This window comes from Siniperca chuatsi, linkage group LG1, assembly GCF_020085105.1.
Source record: "Siniperca chuatsi isolate FFG_IHB_CAS linkage group LG1, ASM2008510v1, whole genome shotgun sequence".
In the NCBI taxonomy this organism is placed as follows: Eukaryota; Metazoa; Chordata; class Actinopteri; order Centrarchiformes; family Sinipercidae; genus Siniperca; species Siniperca chuatsi.
This window is the reverse complement of record NC_058042.1, coordinates 28,573,738-28,596,526: the sequence shown is the minus strand read 5'-3', so window position 1 is coordinate 28,596,526 and position 22,789 is coordinate 28,573,738. Positions and strand designations below refer to the sequence as shown.

Sequence of the window (22,789 nt, the reverse complement as noted above, 5' to 3'; positions counted from 1 at the left end):
GCAGACAATTAGTACATCATGTTGTACAATGAGTTATGATCTAATAGTCAAGTTTAAAAGGACAAACTACAAGAAGCCTAATAAAAATCAAATCAGGCTCATTTATTCAGTAAGATCGCTTTTTACAATATCTTTCTCTCCTACCAGTGAAGGGCAGATTGATTCTCAATGTAAAGATATCCAGTATTGAGAATGACTTAACATGGAAGAAGTTAATTTAGTTGTTAAAAACTCTAAGTCCCATCCCATCATAATTAGGGTCACTAATGACAGTCACAGGTTTCAGTCCCTTGTACAATCAATATCAGTGAACACCGATGCTGCTCTGGTGTTCTACAAGTGGCTCAGTGCCTCATGTTTATGATATAAATGCATTGTATACATCATAGTAAGCATGACGAAAAGGAACAACATGAATGAATGCCTTTCTGAGAGCAAAAATAAATGTTATGTGAGTAAAACAATCTTTTGTTACAATGGTTTTCTCTATGACAATCACAGACTAGAGGTGAGAGTTCAACTTCTTTATTTACCGCTACATCTCTGATATATAGTGATACATGTGGTCCACTAATCATCATGTCTGGTCCTTTGCTCGGAAGATGATGATCAGTTATCTTTGCGCAACTGTTACCAAAAAATGACATATCCCTGACAGTACAAAAAAAGAGAGTTTGTCATTTTGACTGCCTAAGTGTTCTCATGTGGACTGTTCAGTAAACCACTTCAGCACATGGGCTTTGTTCTCTGTCACCCATTTGATGTTGGCTGTGGTTTTCTCTATAGCCTGCTCCATGGCCAAGGTGGCTGAGCCAAAACCAACATGGAGGTTGTCTTCTTTGAATTTCTTCAGCTGGTGAGAGACACAAAAAACAAAGAAAGAAAAACTGAATTTCTGCATTTGTTGTCTTTCTTTCCCCCTAAATACCCTCAGGGAAATATAGTGTGTATTTCAGTGTGGTTGTGGCTGTGTGGGCTGCATACCTCCTGCAACTCAAACTCTGTAGAGAATCTCTTTGTGATTCCATTGATGAGATTAGAAAAGGCAAATGATCCTCTTCCATACCTAAAAAAAAAAAGATGCTGTTCACTTTAAAGATGTAGTGATACGTAAAGGCTCAAAAAACAGTTGCAACATAATCAGCACTTAATATATGGTTAGTCATGCTTCATTGTCAAAGACTCTTGACTATTTTTCAAGCCATGTGCACTTGGAGAAAAAATATTTCTTCCTAGAAATCCTTTTACACTCAGTTGAGAGCTGCTGTGGATTCTGTGTACTAAATATTCTTCCATCCTTAATTCATTCCTTGTGAGTGCTGACTGTTTTTCCAACAAACCCTCCTGTGAGCTCTTACTGCTGGAAAATGTAGCTCCATCTTGCTCTGACAAAGTTCCAGGCCAGCGGCATCCCCACAGCGTTTCGGGCGACATACTGGATGGTAGAGGTGGCGTCTTGCTTGCGCATCTTAGTTGGGTCTAGGGTGTACTCCAGATACCTGGTTTAACCAAAACTTTTTATTACGAATAAATAATTTCCGAAACACTATTTTAATAAATTTATTTCAGAAGAATAATTAGCTGAAGATCATTAAATATTTTAAACATATGAAGCATGTAAAAAGGGTGACACGTTTGTTACGTTTGTGTTAGGGTTTCCTACTATCCTAAAATAGTAAAGTCAGTTGAGCTCTAAAGGTGTGTTCAGACAGAATGCACATCAAATTTTAGACATGGCACATTTGCATGAAAGTCAACAGAAAGATGCAAGAGGGTGTGACCAGATGCAAATTCGCTCTAGGTGGCACGGATTAAGGTGAAGATTGTTCCGGAAAATATTATAACTGGCGAGTTGTGAGATCAGTCAAAGTCTGAGCTGTCAAACAAACACATGCAGTTGGTGTGTATTTAGATTGATCAAATTAAGGAGACCTTTCCCTGGGTCAGTATTTTGAAATCACCCATCTACAGCTTATAGCCTATGTTATACTCCTTGAAACCTTTGCCCTCAAATTTGCAGGCAAGAAATTTTTCTTGACTTTAGACAATGATATCTCCTTTGCCATGTTGCCAGCATGATAACTCCTGCTACAGCCTTTTTTTGGTCCAGTATGACCACTAGCTTATGGTGGCTAATGTTAGCCAATGCTAGCAAGTATAAAGTAGATATTGCTGTGCAACCGACATTACTGAGTCAGTTCGCTGACCCTATAACTCATTGCTTCTTGTGCCACTGTTACACTTTAGCATGTTACAGATACAAAGTTTAATGTTTTTTATGCGTCATTGTCCTGTGTTTGTTACTTGTGGCCAAGGTGGATGGTGTTCAGCAAAATGTACAGGCTCACTTTAAATCATTCTACATGAAAACTCCAAGTGAAACCTTTGCCAGATGGTGGCTATCTTGTTTTTGAACAAAATGTCAGATCAATGTTCAAGTATCCGACGCAATTGTGAAGTGAATTTAATTCTTATTAATCAACCAAGTTAGTGTCTTTGACAGCACAGAAAACATAAAAAATCTACAGTCTTAAATAAATGTAAGTGTTCTAGTGTTGTACAATGGTAGAGAACATGCATGGATGAATATCCTGTCAGTCTATATGACCCTAAGTCACTAAACTATACATTGGATCATTAACATCACTGCTATACTTGCAATATTGTGCAATATTCTCTGTTTAATACTCTGGTGCAATATACTCTGTTTTCAGATTAAAATTCCCTATTTATTTATATTTAGTCATACTTCTATTACTGCTGTGCAATATCCACCGTCTCATAATCATTAATAAGCTACACTTAACTTGACAATACTCATTATTGCACTATTACTTATTACTTATATTATTACATTGTATTATTCTGTACATACTTATCAACCTCTAAATCCACTTTGGTACTTACACTTATTTTAGCTTTTATACTTCATATCCACTTTGTATTTAATTTTTCTTACCTGTATTATAGCGTATTATATTTTGATTTGCTTAGTACTTCTATTCCTGTGTGCATTGAAGTGATAGTGAGCAGCTGTAACGAAAGAGTTTCCCCTCGGGGATCAATAAAGTATTTCTGATTCTGATTCTGATTCACAGAACATCTTGAACGAAGATACTCCCACAAATCTGGATGTTGCATGTACCTGTTCAAAAGCCAAGGTTCTTTGGTGCAGGCCATGGCCGACCTGAGCCTGGCAGCTTCGGATGCCAGAGTGACGTTCTTGAACATTCTCCAGGCAAAGTCCCACTCCTTCACACCACCAAAAGCTATGGCACTGCAGTAAACTGTGCTTTTCAAGTTAGGATGGATCCTGGTCAACATTAAGGTAAACATACAGTAGATTAGACAATGAATACCAATCACACAGGCTCACACCACACACACACAGTTGGTGTGTACATTGCTAGCTAGCTACAGCTAACGTTTGTACAGTCGTTTCACTGGCTGTATGGGGCTAATTAACACAGACTGTACAAACAACCCAGTCCAAAACACAAAATAACTGACTTAAACTGCTCCGTACTCACGGGTTGTTATGTGGATTTTCCATCCACTGTCTGTACCAGCTTTTGATCAGCTCCCTGCAACTCTCCACACCCATACTGCATGCTATTCCAATAGCATTGATCTGATTATACCTGAGAAGGGAGATGTTTGAGAAAGTTGGGAAAAACTGCAATATAGTATGACAATATCCAATATGTGTGAGGCTTGTGGAAAAGGTAACAATCCAAATTAAATATTGCATTGAATTAAATCATGTCACCTAATGGTAAGTCACTTGCTTTTTGCTTTAAAAATACATCTTCTGGTGTAAGAATTCTTACTGGTCAGTGTGTCCTGTCGGTACTTTGGTCCAGTTAGCTGTAATCGTCTTGAAGTGCTCAAAAAGTGGTTGGATTTGTTTCTTAAGGTATGCCTAAAATAAAAATATATCAGCAAGAGCTTTTATGTCCAATCGTTTTACACTTTCCCATTATACTATATATTAGTTCTCCTGTTAGTATCAGAATGAGCAGTATTAGTATTAGTAGTAAAGCAGTATTAACCTGTAAAGCTCCATAGACCTCAGTGCGGTCAAACATGAGGATGTAGAAGTCGAGGTTTCTCAGAGCTGATTCCCAGGGGATGTAGTCTCTTTCCTTGGACAGGTATTTGGTAGTTCTCAGGGCCAAAGTTGTATTGATTATTTTGGCTCTACACAAAGGGAACAAATCTTTCGTATTCTTTGTAAACATACAAATTGTGAAGGATTTAATACTTTAAATACTTGTTTTTCTTTACCTTGCTAGGTTGAACGTATCATCTATGATCTGTGCTCTGTTGAGGATTGGTAAAGCCTGAAATAAATGACACACACAAACATGTTACATCTTGTGTTTATCTAAAAGTGGACATCCAGCACAAACAAAATCGTCAGTACAACTTTTGACAGGTGAATGGGCATGTGACTCACCTGATGGTTGGTGTTGAGCAGGGAGAGGAGACGATCCCAGTTGTCAAGATCATAGTTCACCCTAAAGTATCCAGATACCTTGGTGTTCGCCAGCACCCAGTCCTCTCCTGAAACTCTCATCAGACTGTGGGTGTCTGATGAAAAACATTACAGAAAGATGTGCAAAATATTCAGTTAATGCTACTGCCCCGTGGTTGAGTCCACTAAGCTGGTAGGAAGTATTTTCTTCTCTAGTATGCAGATGCGGATGCAGGGCAGTGGGTGTTACTATGACCATACCTGTCTTTTGAAGGAGCCAGTACTGTTGCTGCTCCACACCTGTCTTCATCCATTTAATCGGGACAAACCACGTGTAACTGGACAGAAATAGAGATAAAGATGGTGGAACAATATTGGTTTTTAGCCATGCTAGCGGCATGGCTCTAAGAATGGCAGGCTGGCAGGCTGTTAGTCAGTCTTTCTGTCGGACTTCTGGATGGACTGCCATTAAATGTAGTACATACATTCATGTCATCATCAGGATGAATTGTGATAACTTTGGTGATCCTCTTGCTTTTCATCTAGCGCAACCATCAGGTCAAATTTTGAATTTTTCCAATACTTGGGTTTATTACATGCAAAACTAATGACATTCCCATAAGCCTCAGCTATACTTTTTGTTTAGTGCTAAGTAGCAAATGATAGCATGCTAACACACTAAACTAAGATGGTGTACATGAGAAACATTACACCTGCTTAACAGCAGCATGTTAACATTGTCATTTTGAAAATGTTAGCATGCCCATGTAAGCAATTAGCTTGAAGCACTGCTGTGCCTAAGTAGAGAACTTTTGTTGCGAGCTACAATATTTACAATATTATGACTCCAAGACTTATAGCTATTTCGTTTGTGCTTCAGCCAGTACTAATTGTTTTATCAAGGTAGACATTCATCCAAATAGCAGATGTTGCATTAAGGAATACATTTTTTAATTTATTGTCTACATGGAACTTACAGGACAAGGTAAAACTGATTCCTACTTGAACTGAGAGGGCCTGTCCACTACAGAGTCTGGATCCAACAGGAAGTGTTTCTGGGTGATACTTCCTGTCCGGGTGTCAATAGTGACCACTGGGAAGCCCATCTGAAGAGTCCAATGGTTCATGATGTTGTGGACAGTGTCAGGAATATGCATACCTGGTGTGTTTTCAACTGCCTGCCAACAAAGAGAGGGTATCAGGAATGTAAAAAGAAACACACACACCCACGGACACATTGCCAGGTGAAATCACACATTTGTGACTGTAAAGATTTTAACCGTACCGACCTGTTGGAGGTGGTCCCACAAGTCTGTATACACCGTGTTGCCGAAGGCGAATGTGTTCAGGTAAGACTGAGAAGAGAAAGCAGTTATGAACAGCAGCTCAAGCATCAGTAACTGTCAAAACATTGCCTTAGGTTAAAGTTAAAGTTAAAGCTGCGTATGAAGGCATTAGCCTAATGCCTTCATACGTAATAATGCCATTAGGCAACATGTTCATGTGTGTTATCGGTCACAACCTTTCCCAACAGAAACCACTACAGACGGGAAGTAACAACTCATAAATTAAAAGCAAATGATCTTGAGTAATCTTGTGGTTTACTCACACACACCAGTTTGACTAACAAATGGATGAATTTGGTTTGATTCGTCATACCCACAGACGTGTCACTACCAGTACACACACACACACACACACACACACACACACACACACACAGATGCACATTGGCAGCAGTAATTATGTGATGAGGCCTTATAACAAAGTAACTACTCACACTGAGTCCTTTGGCAAACACAGGCTCAGTGAGAAACTCTGAGAGCATCCTGAGCACTGCAGCTCCCTGAAAACAACAAACACAGACACCACCAGATTTTGGTTGGCTTGAACTTCTCATAACAACAAAGGGTTTTGCATTCAATCCAACAGAAATATTAAAACAAGATGTTTCCCTGATGGTGCAATATGGCTCCTCAGATAGATATGACAGCACTCAGGGCTGGGTGAATGAAAAAAAGACTCAAAACTGAGAGTCATACTGAATATTTTCTGATACAAAGGTGTTCTAGTTTTCTTGGGTGTCCTGGAAATTTAAAAAAAAACAAACAAATTATATCCGGTAAAACTGCCTAAAAGTGGACTATACAAACTAAAAATTGGCTTTAAATTATATCAATGTCATAGGTATTGCCTCATTTTTGAGCATTTTATTGTATCATAGGGGCTCATTACTCATAAAAATAAATGAACAGATTGAGCTATATTGTCAATACTTTTGAGAAAAATGTGAAATGGCAAAATTGTAATAAATACTGTATACAATTCTGTCAGAGGACCAGACCTTGCTGTAGGAGATGGTGTTGAACATCTCGCTGATCTGAGCAGGTTCATTGACCTCCTCTTCTCGGCGGGACAGCGGGTGGGAGGAAGCCAGAGCATCCACAGCAAACACCTTGTGCACATCAGACAGTACAATCTGGTCTTTCTGTAGCCAAGCAGAGAGATGAATTAGGACAGGTTTTCTACCTGTATCTCTGAGAGGTCATTGATCCGTGAAATGTAACAGCACTTCTCTACTTGTCAAAGCTCACTGTCTTTGAAGGTACAAGCATGGCTCTTACAATGTTCCAGGTGGGCTCAGCAGAGTCAGCTCCAAGGTACTCCACGTATGATGCAAACCCCTCGTTCAACCACAGGTCATTCCACCATTGCAGAGTCACCAGGTTGCCAAACCACTAAAAAAAAACCAACACATGAAGAGTACAGAGATAAAGAGTTCTGCCACAGTGAGTTAAGATTTTGGGCAACATACCAATGAAGTTCACCTCCAAAAACTGACTAAGCAGGGGCTTAAGAAGTCACCAGGTTGCCAAACCACTAAAAAAACACAACACATGAAGAGTACAGAGATAAAGAGTTCTGCCACAGTGAGTTAAGATTTTGGGAAACATACCACTGAAGTTCAACTCCAAAAACTGACTAGGCAGGGGCTTAAGAAAATTCCCAACCACAGATTTTCACATCACTTATGATGTCAGGTTTTAAATACATCTAAAAGGGAGCAGGGTTAACTTATCCCCAGGTGATTATCTGTCATCTGCTTTTGCAATGGGGGGTTGAGTACTCTGGCTAAATGTATGTTTACAACATTACTGTGTTCTTTACAAGAGTGGACTTAGCTGAGATTGAGTTTGCACCAAATGAACGTCCTGATTATAATCCCCTATTTTAAGTCACTATAAGACTAAAGTGGAACTGATGTGATGACAGCAACTTGGCTGAAATATTATGGCCTACCATGTGTGCAAGTTCATGGGAGATTACAGTTGTAACTCTCTCTTTGTTTCCAGTGGAGGATATGATGGGGTCAAAGAGCAGGGCCGTCTCCCTGTATGTGACCAGACCCCAGTTCTCCATTGCCCCAGCATGGAAGTCAGGCAGAGCTATCTGATCTGGGGAGGAAAAGGACATCAGAAATGCATTAGAAATCTGAAATGAAATCTTAATTAAAAATGGACCACCAGTGTGCACTTAGCCTTAATATGATCCATTACCTTTTGAATGGCAACGATGTCTCATTAAGCAATAAAAAACATTCAGTATTTTAATATTACCTTGCATATCTGACATCATCGTGACATTTTTCACATAATAAGGATCTGCTGGTAAATAAATTAGCATATACCTGATCCACCAATTAGTGCTTGTTTCACTAAAATTCCAGTTGTTTGGTTGTATTTGTCAGAAGAAGTTGGTGAAAAAAGAAGAAAAGTGAGATTGAAATACATGCAGTTTGGTGGATTATGACTTTATTGATGAACTGATTGATTCATCAAATTGACCTTTTGAGGGCATTGAGTTTATGTTGTCTATGAGGTATATGTTTGCTCATAACTGAGGTTTTGAAATGGAGCTTGGCACAATAGAGACAATAGAGCATATTTGGGATAACATTAATGTTGTGTTGTCTTGTCTGGTTTTTGCTTATTAGCCACGCTAGCGGCATGGCTCTATGGCAATGTCGGTCTGTCACTCAGTCGGTTGGTCGGTCTGTCCACCACGTTGGTCCAGACTGAAATATCTCAACAACTGTTAGATAGAGTGCCATGAAATTTTGACACTCATTGCACCCAGAGGATGAATCCAAAGTAATTTTGGTTTTAATTTTTCATCTAGTACAACCGGCAGGTCCAAATTTTCACTTCATCTCAATATCTACTTGATGGATTGGAACTAAATCATGGTTCCCAGATGATTAATCTTAATCGCTTTTCCTCTGACACCAACATGAGGTTGACATTTGTGGTTGTGAGTGAAATGTCTCAACACCTATTGGATGGATTGTCTTGAAATCTGGTGTATTCATGTCCCCTCAGGATGAATGGTGATGGTAACTTTTGCAATCCCTTAACTTTGCATATAGTGCCATCGTTAGATCAAATTCTTACTTTGGTTTCTGACCATATACTTACCATCATTACATATACCATCAGCCTAAGTTGTACTTTGTGTTTAGTGCTAATTAGCAAATGTTAGCATGCTAACACGCTAAACTAAGATGGTAAACATGAAACATTATACCTACTAAATATCAGCATGTTAGCATTGTCATTATGAGCATGTTAGCATACTGAGGTTAGCATTTACCTCAAAGCACCTATGAACAGAAGTACTGCCTCACAGAGCCGCTTGCATGGCTGTAGACTCTTAGTTGATTCACTACTACTGGTTCCTTGTAATGTTGTTGATCTAAAAAGTTAAACTCTTTCTACTTATTGGAAATCCTTCTAAATACAAGTAAAAATGTCCAACAGCAAATGTGCAAAGCTTGCACATAATGAACAAAATGTTTTTCTTTCTAACTGGAAAGACCGAATGCTGTCCTAAGTGAGATAAAGGAAATGAGATTAATATATATATATACATATATATAGGACGGTGTAGTCCCTCATTCGTCCAGGAGTGTTCTATCGTAGAAAAGGTTTCAGTCGTAGTCATCTGGACACTGTTTTCAGAATCAAGACGTTTGGCTCCCATCCGGAAGTCATTCTCAATTGTGTGAAAAATTGGACGGGAACTGGAAATTTAAACTACTCTGAGTTACATAAGCCCTGCCCTCAGGAAGGAATCTGCCTGAGTATCTGTAAATAGCTAGTTTCACCTGAAACTGACCTAATAGTTTCAAGATGGCCCAGTAATCAGTAATCAGGCCTATTGTTCTCTGGCTGCATCTACTTCATCACTGCTAAGTGCCTGATTAGCATGTGATAGGCGTGACCAAGGTGATAATACACTCTGATAGACTTTGGGCAGATTAAATCTCAGACCACCATTTCTGTTCAAAGAGGGGTTCTCTTTCTTCACAAAAATGGCTTCCTTGACGCCCCGTTCAGTGAGGAAAACTGCAAAGAACGGTACATAGGCGAAACCAAACAGCCACTTCACAAAAGACTTTATCAGCACAGACGACACGCTAACTCAGGATTACAGAGCGCCGTGCATTTGCATTTAAAAGCTACAAACCACACATTTGAAGACAGCGAGGTGAAGATTCTTAGTAGAGAGAAGAGTTGGTTTGAACGGGCGTCAAGGAAGCCATTTTTGTGAAGAAAGAGAACCCTCTTTGAACAGAAATGGTGGTCTGAGATTTAATCTGCCCAAAGTCTATCAGAGTGTATTATCACCTTGGTCACGCCTATCACATGCTAATCAGGCACTTAGCAGTGATGAAGTAGATGCAGCCAGAGAACAATAGGCCTGATTACTGATTACTGGGCCATCTTGAAACTATTAGGTCAGTTTCAGGTGAAACTAGCTATTTACAGATACTCAGGCAGATTCCTTCCTGAGGGCAGGGCTTATGTAACTCAGAGTAGTTTAAATTTCCAGTTCCCGTCCAATTTTTTTTGAGAATGACTTCCGGATGGGAGCCGAAACGTCTTGATTCTGAAAACAGTGTCCAGATGACTACGACTGAAACCTTTTCTACGATACATATATATATATATATCTTTCACAGGAAAATGTTTGCCTAAGCATGTTAATGCAGATTTGACTTACCTGACTTGGAGAGCGGATACGTTGCATTGTAGTAGTGCTCATAGAACTGAAAGATCGGCCCTGTAATGTTGAGAGCGTAGTCACCCTGCCTGTCATTTATGGCTTTTCTTCGAGCCCAGATTCGAACCTGCAAAGAATTTGACAGCTTTCAGTCCACAATAACGAATTTTAAAAAATAATTTCTTTGTCCTAAGATTTTTATTGCATTCAGGGTTCACAGGAATATAATCTATATAATGTGACCTCATGACCCTTGTCATAGTGAACTACTTTTGGTTAATGATCCAAATTCATTTGTATGCTGACCACACTAGTAATGTAAGTAGATACAGCAAACAAAAACTTCTTACCAATAAACTGTTGCTTTGGGTTGATTGAATGTTAACAAAGTCACTGACAATAAATGCCAGCAGATATGTGGACATTCTTTCTGTGGGCTCAAATGTAGTCACTTTGACAGGCACACCATCAATGACAGAGTCTGCAATGTCTGTTCAGAGAGGGAAAGAGTTAGACTCTGACACTCTGTTAGCATTACAGCATCTAGTTTCTAACATGTCCAAGCTATTATTTACAACGAAACTGTCTCACACATAACACATGTTTATGTTTCTGTCATTTGCTCTGAAAATCGCTTTTATTACAAACCTGTTAAATATCTTGTACCAACCATTTGGGTTCTTTGTATTGCAATTAATTGAAATACAGTTTTATTTTCAATATGTTTTTCTATTCTTATTTGATTTTACAATTTGTACTGACCCAGTTTCCACAGAGAATTCAGATGTAACAAAAATTTGAAAGGAGAGAATGTTTGTGTTTCTAAAACGAACCAATTTCCCTGCCGTTAGACAGGGCCACAGTGTCTCGGTCATGGATGATGGTGATATTGAAGACGGCTTTCATGGCTGGCTCGTCAAAGCAAGGGAACGTTTTCCTGGCATACGTCGCTTGCATCTGCGAGGTAGCGACAACTCTGCAAAATGTTCCAGTTAAACATTAACATAATATAGACATCTACCCAGCGAAAGATACTCCAAAGTCCCACCAAGAGAAACATTGGAATGAAAAAATGAAAATTAACTCTCACTGTCAAGAGCACAATAACAGTGCACCATTATGCTATGCTACGTCATTTCTTACTTTTTCACACCATCATCAGTGTATTCACTCCTGTAGAAGCCTTCCAGGTCATCTGCCAGCTCCCCCTTAAATTCAATGTAAAGTACATATGACGCTCCAACAGCTAGTCTGCTGCGTAGCTGAAGAACCAGATACTGCGTCTTCACAACAAGCCAAGACTTTTGTATAGCAGGCACAGTGGCTTCACCCAGGCCACTCAGCTGAGCAAGGTGCCCATAGGAGGTGGTGAGGTTCAGCTTATTGGAGTGGATGATGATGAGGTCTGTTTCCTTCACACATCTTAAGATCACTGCTGAATGTCCAGTGAAGATGTACAAGCCGTCTGCGTTAGGCACCAGCCGGGGCCAAAGGGTCACATTGTAGGAGACAGGAACGAGGGAGTCCGGAAGTCTGTAGTAGTCCCAGGGCTCTTTCGGGGTGAAGGAGGTGGTGGGGGGTGTAGGCATGCTGGTGCTGTCTGTTGCTTCATCTCCAGGCTTGTCTTGATTCTTGGTCCTTTCCTTGTCATAGGCAATGGACAGAGCTATAATCGTAGCCAGAGCACTGGCCGCCAGTACAAGCATCCCAAGGCCCACATTTTTATTGACATGGTAGACTTTCCCCATGTCTGACTCAGGAGGTCAGAGAAGAACTCTGAGGGGTCTCAGTCTGTGTTTGTCCAGCACAGCACGTCTCTTCCCTCCTCAGTTAATGGTTGAGCTATTAACATGGCAAAAAGGACATTTTCATAACACCTAAGGAGAAATGGAAAGACCTTGGTTATTTAGTCTGCAACTCAGCAGCTCTTAGATTTGTATTTGTCAAGTAATGGTGCACAATCAATGTTGTTCAGAACTGGCATTGTAACTTTATTGTTACTACTGTACTGTACTGTACTCTTGTATAATAACATGCATAGCAAAGTCTTCCACGCAGGGAAGCTCATGGAAACGTTCTCAGTGATCAGTGGTGTAGAGTAAGGTTGCCAGTTGTTACCATCCTATATACATTGGACAACATGGGAGCAAAAAGATGACTTATCTTTCCTGCCAAATGTCACCATATGATTCAAGAGAAAATATCACTGCATGCAACTTCAGCAATCAGAATTGTGATGAAGATCAATTCTAACAACAAATCAATAAAGATCAATAGAACCAAAACCGTATGTGGAAGAACATTCAGCAGCATGAGAAAAATCATCAGATAATGCTATACAATGAGAATTTTTTAAATTTAAATTTAGAAATGTTACTGAACAAATATAGTGACAAACTCAGCAAATTGACGTTTGTCAATTATTGCTGTATAGATATGCGGATAGATGCTAAACAATATCTATCTAAAGTTTGTTAACATTACCTAGCATTAACACACCATAAGCTACTGGTCATACCATACTGTAACAAGGAAGGCTCTAACTGCAAAACCCTTAGGTGTATTTAATTTAGCAAGAGTGTATTTTGTTGTTTATCAATTCAATATAAACACTTCATCCACAAGAGGGATATTATGATATTTCTACTTTCAAAAATGACAGTCTTGCTTTAAAGGAATAGTTTAATATAATATAACATTTTGGGTATTAAGTTTATTCGCTTTCTTTGTGAGAGTTGAAAAAGATTGATATCATTCTCATGGCTATACGGCAAATGAAGCTACGCCAACAGCCTGGCTCCTATAATGTACCCTTTGAGAATAGGCTGCCAAAAGCATCCCATTCATGAGCTACTCTATGTTGATGTAAAATGAAACAAAAACAAACAAAAGCAAAACATGATTGTTGTCAAAAGCTTATCACAAAGACTAGAGGGGGAAACAGTTAGCTTGGCTCTGTCCAACAGTAACAAAATCTGCCTACCAGCACCGCTAAAGCTCACTAAATAACAAATATTTAATTTGTTTAATCCATACAAAACAAGCATGTAAGTGTAAAAACGTAATTTTGGACAGAACCAGGATGTTGTGTGACTCCTGTCCATCATGTGGTGCATTCAGTGCAGCGGCCCAGGCCCACGCCAGAACTGAGAACTCGCGAGGCAGACAGCCAATGGCGTGAACGCAGCCCCCCTTGTCTGTTGATATACACTACCGTGGTATTGTCCGTTCTGACCAGAACATGCTGCCCTCTCAGAAAGGGCAGAAAATGTTTCAGTTCTAGTGAGACAGCCTGGAGATCTAAGCAGTTCATGTGAACCAAATGCATCTGTGATCTCTATGTGCCATTTACTGTCCTGCCTTCTTGGCTCCCCAGCCCGCTAGAAAGGCATCTGTTGTGATAACTTTCCTTGACAGGATCTTTCCGACGTGCTTTGAACACAATTGAATTTAGAGACAGGCCTATGAATGTAATGTTTTGAGTTGGGATCAAAACACTTTTCCCAGTGTATTGTGAAATCCAGGGCCGCCAGATGTGATGTGAGCAGACTGGTGTGTGCCTGAATTTGCTGGATCGACTGTGCCGCCAGAAGCCAGTCGTCTATGTGCATCGGTGCATTTCACAAACACCCGTGGACTTAATGAAAGGCTGAACGGGAGCAACAGATATTTGTATATCAGTATGTAATGGCTACAATGCAGTGTGTTTTTTAGTCATCAAATAAATGTATTCATTCATTCATTTGTTATGCCCTGGAAGGCAAATCTGAGATATTTTTTGTGAGGGGGGTAAATAGGGAAGTGAAAATAATAGTCCTTAAGGTCTATGGATGTAAACCAGTCGCCTGGATGCACAAAGCGTATCAGAGCTGTGTGTGTCAACATTCTGAACTTATTCCCACCCTTCTTTGGGACTAGAAAATACCTGGACTGCTCTAGCAGTACCATCCAAATAGCTCCCTTGTTTTGCAGAAAAGGGATTTTCTCCTGCAAAATATGAGCTTTCTCTCCCTGAGTTTGTGACTGCAATATCCCGTTGAATCAGGGTGGAGTGGTGCAAAGTTACAGGCTCCAGCCTGTAACCCCTGGTTACAGTCCTTATGACACACAATTCGTCCCACAGGGCTGGGGTGGGTGAGGTCGACATGTCATCCTCAGCCAACAGAGGTTCAACCCAGAGGCATGTCTTCCATGTCGACCCAGTCTAACATCGACCCTTCCTGGATGGGGTTCTTGGCGGAGAGTGGATTGCTCCATGACCAAGTCGCCTCCTTCATGGACTCAGGAAAAACCAGCAGTAGCTGTCTGGTAGAGGATTTGACTTTAGGTAGCCTTTTTCCCTCGTAGCGATACATGGTGGCCTTAGTGAGGACTTCAGGCCATGCAATGCCAGGCTTTGCAGCTGCTCTCTTGCAGGCCTCGTGCAGGTCTATGCTGGCAGTCTGGTTTGGAGATCCGCTGCACATACCACCCATGGCCATCGGCTTTGCAGCTGGTGGGAAGATAAAGGGCTCACATGATTTACATCCCAAGAGTTTTGTCTCTCTGCTGAGCTGTCTAGCTGTCTTAAATCAAAGAGATATCACAGACCATCTGCTTATGAACAGCTGTATCTTTGATATATCACACGAAAATCACAGTGGAATGTGTGCGTACCGGCCTGCTAGCCACCAGCCTGTACTTCGGTCTACTAGCTCCTGACTTGGCTAACAGCTAATGGAACTAACAGCTAACTTCCACTCTAGAAAAGCCTCCCCAGAGTTTTTGTGAACATCCAACAACCGGTTTAATATTATTATGCCCTGCAAGGACTACCTAAATGTAAAAAGTGGCTCAGATACCATCCTCTGGGACCCATCATCTCGTTGCCGGCCCTCCTCCTGTTCCAATCCTAGCTCACAGGCTACCTGGTTGGAGGTGGTAGTCAGACATGGCAAGACGGGAAGACTCAGAGCTGCCTCACTTCTGTCCATAAACCTCTTAAATTGCTTTGCCATGCTACCAGCTGATGCCATGGGTCACCCTACTGATGTCCCCGTGGCCAATGCTGTTCCCATGGCTGATGCTGCTCCTTCCCATGTGGAACTGGACCTTGCTCCAGCTGGGACTACTCCTGCTGCAACGGCTTTCCCGGCTGCTGTGGTGGCTGACCCACCTCCCACTGCCGCTGCCACCGCAGGTCCTAATGGAGTTATCCAACGGGGAAACAGTTCTGTGGCGCTGGGTATAATGGATCCTTTCCCCTCCTCAGATGACCAGGTGCTCTGTGCTGAACCAGCACGGCTGCCCACCCTTTCAGACAGAGCCGCTGCATCGGAATCTGTTCCGGTGTAGCGGATTACTCAGGCAGGTTAATCACTCCAGTCCAAATGCCACTTCCTCAGGCCAACAACATTCATCCCTTCTAAAGACTGTCAGTCACCCATTCTTCTCTTCCCCCCACTACTTGTAAATGCAGTCAAGTGCTGTTTTCCTGGAGCTACTACTCCTGACATCCGGGAGAATTCCTAAGTATCCTGGATTCATTCTCGACAATTATGAAACTAATAGTACACATCGGCACCAATGACACTGCCCGTCAGCAGTCAGAGCTGACAAAAGGCAATTTTATCCGTCTTTGACCTGTTCTGTGAGCTCTCCTCTCTGTATAGAAGAGACTGTCTTCACCTGAACACGCAAGGTAGTCGCATGCTTGCTGCTAATTTGCAGCACGCTGTTCTGTCTTCCACATGTGATTGACTATTTACATTACACACATGCCTATCTAAACCCTCTTCCCCCCCTATGTCCACAACAAAGACTGTCGAACCCTTCACTCACACCAGCTCCCCCTTGTGGAATGATTACACCACTCCTTGACCTCTATTCTTGTCCATATTACCAACAGACACAATTGCCCTAACCCGCTAAATCAAGTGTTTTGAGCAGTGGAGTAAATGTTGCAAATCTCAAATGTTGCAAATTTTTTAAAAACTTTTTATTCGTAACTGACACTTGGCTTACCGCTGGTGATCTCACCACACTTGGTAATCCCTGTCTTCACCACCAAGGGAATAGGTTTTCATAAGGAATAGGTTTTCATAATTCTTTCCTCCCAATATTTTGGGAGGAAAGAATTGTCCCCACCAATATTTGAGTGAAGTCATATTAGATCATTCCGATGTGTCTTCCCAGAGGCTACGTCAAATTATTGGCCTAGATAGCCTACAGGTTGCAGTGTTTAATTTGTAAATCAGGAGAGGGTGCTGTTCTGGCAGGTCAGGGGGAAAGAAAAAGTCACAGTGCCTGGAGCACATCACAAACAAAGCATTATTTATTTACATTTATTAATCAGAGCTTCCACAATAATCACTCAAAATCAGCACGGGGAGACGCAGAGAAACAGCTGTTTCTCTCTCTCGCACGCTCTCTCTCGTTGACTGTCCCTTCACCTCCCTGTCGTTTCCCTTCTGTCTGTGGATGAACTTTGCTGCTAGCCCATTAGCCACACCTGCCATCTAAGAGGTTGCTTCTGGGAGAAGAGGTTTAAGACTGAAGGGAGAATGTTACATCAGGCTATTATAGCAGAAGGAAATCCCTCCTCCCTCCTCCACGTCTGTCTGCCAGTCAAGACTGGCATAGTGTAAAATAGCTTCTGGGGGATAGCGCAGGGAGCATATCCCATAGTGAGATACCAAAATGAATGTTGAAAGAGAACAATTTGATTAGAACAAAGATCACAGTGTGACATTATCGAACAGACTTGATAAGCAAAATTTACAACTGATGTAGGAAACATTTACAACTGAATAGTAAAGAGTGTCAGGGAATAGGAAAGCACGATATAGATTTTTTTCAGCCGATACGATAACCGATGATTACCTGCTTCTCATGGCCTATACCAATGCAATAACAATAATTTCATTTTTGTATTTTAAAAAGAAGTTCATAACCTGTAGTTTATGCTGAGGGTAAACAATCTTGATGGCTGAATGGCAGACGCAGACATAAAATATAATGCTGTCAAAATGTACACACTCATTGAGGAAAATAAGATAACTACTTCAACTTAGGTTACATCTAAAACATATCATATTTATTTTTATATAACATTTTCAAACAAATTCATCCTACTTTAACAGGCTTGGATGAGGCGTCTACAGTTTCGGGGAATGGTGGCTTCTAATAATCTATATAGTCACAGTTTCTGTGCATTATGCAGCATGCAAATATCCTAAAGGTTAAGAAAAACATGCTGTGGAGTAGACCTAGGCTTTACTAACTTGTGATGCTGTCTCACTCGTGTATGCCTGTTCCGAGTCAACATTCTACTCGATCATTTCTTCATACATGTCCAGCAGTGTTCCAGTTCGGGTCTTCTTGGTGGGTGGTCCTCCGTAGCCTACTGGCATCTCCGTGCTGACCATCACCACAGACCGTTTCCTTCACAACTTTCAGTAGCAAATTGTGTGCTCCCTCGTTCTCAAAATACAAATCTTTATAGTGAGCGTTGAGCAATTATTGCAAATAGCAACTATGATATCTCTTGCGGACATAGACAACTTTCACACCGCAGAAAGATATCTTTCCCTGACACTCTTTACTATTCCCAGCAGTCTAACATTTTTATGTAGTCCTAACTCATACACTTTAGACCATAAATGCTCATCATGATGTAGAAAAGGTAACAGTTTCAATGGAAAGTCATTAAAATTATATTTATTAATTCTATAACGGATAACCTGTAGTACCTCCATTTAGTTTGTATCCAGGAAGCCTGGAGTTTATTAAGGATGAAAGAAACTGTACACTGATGTAAGAATGACAAGTTAAATGCTTATTTTCACCTCCCCATCAATAAAAATCAATGAAAGGTTATAGAAAATGTCATGGTAAACTGATGGCTCAGACTTACAAACAGTTTAACCAACAAAGTCTTCCCAACGTAGCTAAAACTTTCTCAGATAATTACACCACAAGTTTTCCAGTGACATAATTCTGCTGGCTTTAGTGGGAGATCAGCAGTTTTCTCCTCATCTACTGTATATCAAAATCACTTGACATCATCAGTAACTGCAAAGGGATCAGCTGTAGTAATATCTGCAGGTACAGAGCATACTGACATACATGATAGAACATAACGCAAACTCAAAGCATACTTTGCCACTTGTTACTTCCACCATTTGAAGTACAAAATTCTGATGCAATTTGTCCTAGTGTAACATCCCTCCTTTCCTTCCTATCTGATAGCGGATGTACAGATGTTTCCTCTGATCATCATACTGTACATGTGGGAGTAAATGAGAAACACATGTCGACAGATCTGTCAGCTGTTCATAAGCAGATGGTTGTCTTGGTTAATAAAATACATTTTTTCCCCATGAGTATTTCATTTGTCATAACTTTTATATATTTTATGATATTCTTTATAAAAACAGTTTGATAATAATATTCTTTTAGTGTACAGAAGTATCTATTAAATATTTGTTACCACTTTCTAATAGGGCATATTTAATAGGGGGATTGTAATTGAAACTTAATGTACTAATTTTGTTGTGGAAAAACTTGTGTCCAAGTTAATTTTTGACCTTGGCCCATGACTGAAGTTGTATACTCTTCACATGATGACAGCAGCCATCTCCATGACAACTGAGCAAACTTTATCTGCTGATATAGACTATGAGTTGCTGTTGTTGAAAGTCCCCAACTCACATTCCTATTAATGATTTAATAATATTTACAATTGCAGACCTAATGTGTGAAACACTTGACCTTTTAGTAATGACTTACTTTCTAATAAGCTATTACACCTGCAGTCATAAATGCTAGTTAATGATTAATGGCTCATGGCTTTCTGACTTCCTAATAAATCATCAGTACTGCAGTTGTAAACAGTTAATAAGTTGCTAATAAATAGATTTTGGTCAGGATGCGCTGCAACTCCTTTGTAGAATGTAACCGGTCTTTGTGATGATATGAAGAGCTAAAAACAATGTATGTTTGGCTGGAGGAACATATATACCAGCCAAATTGATTATTTACAGTATGTCAATCCAAACATTGCAATATTAATGGCTTACTATGTATTAACCTAACATTAATAAAGGCTTTAGCTACAACTTAAAAATCCCTTATAATGTATGCCTTATTACAAAGAGGTAATTCTTTGGTAAACAGAGAAAACACACAGTCTTCCCTTCACACACGTGTGTGTAATAAACTACGATTAGGAATAACTAAATTGATGGTTAATCTACAACTAATGGTACACTGGAATAGTAATCTATAACACTTTTATGATAGTGAGAGGCTGCAGATAAACATAAGATGCCCTTTGTTACAGGAATCTATATTTTTACCTTAGCTGACTGAAGCTACACCCAGTCTATGCCAATCTTGTGTGTAGGCATCTGTTTTTAGACTTTACATGCATACAGATAATTCTCCATTGGCTTATTATGATGGTAACAGATATCCCTTGTGGTAAAGGTACAAAGCTTTTAATGAAAAGGTAAGATTTTGATTATGGAAATTTGAATTCCTATTATTTCTAACCTGTCTTGGTATTTCAGCCTATTACTTTCTGTAGATAAGGCAGCAATAAATGAGATGATCAAATATCAACATCTGCCAACTTGTTTAATCGACCAGGTAAGGTGCAGCAATGATAAGGCACACTTTATCAGGGTTATCTACCATTTAATTAAGAAAGACAGGCTGAAAAGATGAGTCCTTGAGGCACCAAAAAAAACCAAACAATCCTCCTATGTGAACTCAACACCCAAAAGGTACAGAACATCTGGAAATGATGGATCTGCAGACCAAGACCACACAAACATGGACATTCTAGGATCTCTCTATAATTACGATACATGCTCTCAGCCATCTGTGCGTCTGCCAAGCATTGCCTGAAGTGATAACGCTGTAGTAATCCCCTGTGTACACAAAAAAAACTATTTACCAATTACTTTTTAAAACATTTCTTGTAATTAGTTACTATACTGCCCTACAAATGTAGAGAGCAGTAACTATAGAAGCAGTGAAGTTGAGAAAAAAGGGTTTAGAAAATGTTTAAAAAGTTTTCAGGCTGGACGGCAAACCAATAGAAAGGTTGTGATGCCTTCATTTTATGCCTTTTTAGGCCGATTATTTGACCCCAAAAAGTCATTGCCATAGAACCTACATAATACCGGTAAAAATGTAAAGATTCTGCCCTCTGAATAATCCTCACTGAATGTAAGGGGAAAACTATAAGTATATAAGTATCTACAATCAAAATGTGTTCTTTCAGCTCTCTTGTCCATTTTAAATACATTGATTTATATATCTTCTTAACTCAGTTCTGATCAAATATGTAGTTACTGCGAGTTACTTTTGCAAATGACATGTATGTACTTTTATTATATACTGTATATATACTATATTAAATCTTAACCTAACAGACCAGAAGGATTCTGTTCCAGGTGCAGTGTGTGCTAAAAGTCAAAAATGATTATGTTATTGTTTTTCAGGGTGAAGCACAATCTGTTTGTGAAATCGGTAAACAGGGGTTCACAAGGAAGTAGTGAAAATGAAACAGCCTTTTGTTTGATAAATGCCTCTAATGTCCCGATTTTCCCTTTTGGCCAAGTTAGGAGGCAATAAAGCCAAACAAACCACAAGCACTTTCCCCCGGCCAGCAGAAAGCAGGATAATCTTGAGAGTGGGAATGTTTATATTGGGCGCACACAGTCACATATTTTTATTGAGTAAAAAAATTACAACAAAAGAGCCATGTGACCACCTCTGTACAATATGCCCTGTGCACATGCATATGTGTTTCTTGTGCATTGTTTTTGTAAATCAAAATAGGAGTAGGCATAGTTAGCAATAGATGTATTCTGCTTTTTGCACAGGACTGTAAATTACTGGTGACACCTGGGAAGGACTAAAATTGGACACATGCCTTCTTACTGTAAATCTTAGTTTGGCTAGTATGGAGAAATATATCACCAGCATGACACACACTAATTTTGTTTGCATCATTTATCTGTTCTCTCACACTTTGTACTTTGCCATTACAGCCAGATTTCCTGCACGGAATCAATAAAACTCATCTTATCTCAAGAATGTGGAGGTAAAATACCTTTTAGTACCCTCACACACACGCTTTTGCATTATCATTCTAGCTGCACATGAACCTGTGACCTACACTACCAGATCTGTGTGGTCTAAGCTCCACACTGTACAGATAAGCTTCAGCCAGCTGTAGGAGCTGTATAGTTTACATCCAGTACAGGCCACGCTGGATGTTAACAGACAACCAATTAATCCACAGCAAAGCCAACAAGTCAAACTGGGATTTACAGAGTACATGATGAATTACCTCCAAGTTAAAGCAACAAGCATTTCACAACTGCATACCACTGAAATAGTGGTTACTAGCCTTGTTATATGGAGATCTTTCATTTGAACTGAAACCAGTGAAATCAAATGAGAGAGAAAGACAAGCAACAAAGACTCTGGCTGCTCTGTACTAACTTTAGAGGCCAAAGATCTTTATTGAGCGTTGATTTTTATAAACATAATTTCACAGCGGATATATTCTGTCTATCCTGTATTCATGCGCCATTTGTGAACAGTCAAGAATGCAGATGTAGATCAAATCTGAGAAACCTTTGCTGTAAAAGAAGCAGCGCAACATGGCACCAGATGCCAAAAGCTGTGAAGTAATACACAGGCTATTTCAGAACCGCTGCTGTGAAGGAAAACATAACTTGCAACAAAAGGAGTGACTTGGCATGCAGCATGTTGGATAAATTAACATGCCAAACATGGGGAAAACAATACATACCTAACCTTGTGTAGCTGAATGTCCACTGCAAACCCTGATTTAAGTCTTCATGAGATGCCGAAGTTGAGGTGGAATGATCCTGTCTGATGTTAAACACTCACAGTCTGCATCTGGTGGGAGGTGGTGAGAGTTACCACAGGTTTTTCTAGGGATGTAGGGAGGGAGCTCAATTCCAAAAAAACAAAAAACAATCCCTAAATTAGTGGGAAGGGGGGCTAAAAGAATGCAGCTGTATCAACAAGACTGCAAACTCATTGTGGTTGAGCAGAAAGAAGTCACTGCATATGATCCACAGAGGTACAGTGTTCTGACCATTTTGAGTTTGAAGTTTCACATGATGCCAGTTGACCATAGCCTGGTGACTCAGCTTACCTGCTGACACATGAGGAAAAACTCCAGGTTGTTGTGAAGGAGTTGGTGCACAACAGAGCACAGCC

The 22,789-nt window shown here is 40.1% G+C and overlaps 1 protein-coding gene across 2 annotated transcripts; it reads right to left on the bottom strand.

The window, feature by feature from the left end:
* Positions 1 to 81: 81 nt before the first annotated feature.
* On the bottom strand, positions 82 to 22,778 carry LOC122873417 (aminopeptidase N-like). 2 transcript variants are annotated; one of them, XM_044190101.1, is made up of 21 exons: positions 22,353 to 22,778; positions 11,684 to 12,417; positions 11,374 to 11,516; positions 10,891 to 11,030; positions 10,541 to 10,667; positions 7,778 to 7,932; positions 7,102 to 7,215; positions 6,822 to 6,965; positions 6,258 to 6,323; positions 5,767 to 5,832; positions 5,480 to 5,655; positions 4,739 to 4,815; positions 4,460 to 4,593; positions 4,288 to 4,343; positions 4,053 to 4,200; positions 3,831 to 3,922; positions 3,531 to 3,641; positions 3,146 to 3,313; positions 1,359 to 1,499; positions 985 to 1,066; positions 82 to 853 (listed from the first exon to the last, which is right to left on the bottom strand). In XM_044190101.1, the coding sequence occupies exons 2-21, from the start codon at positions 12,286 to 12,288 to the stop codon at positions 701 to 703; spliced, it is 2,898 nt and encodes a 965-aa protein (XP_044046036.1). In that variant the 5' UTR covers positions 12,289 to 12,417; positions 22,353 to 22,778; the 3' UTR covers positions 82 to 700. The 2 variants fall into 2 exon arrangements, with proteins under 2 accessions (XP_044046036.1, XP_044046043.1); XM_044190108.1 differs by having other exon boundaries at positions 22,358 to 22,655.
* Positions 22,779 to 22,789: the final 11 nt, after the last annotated feature.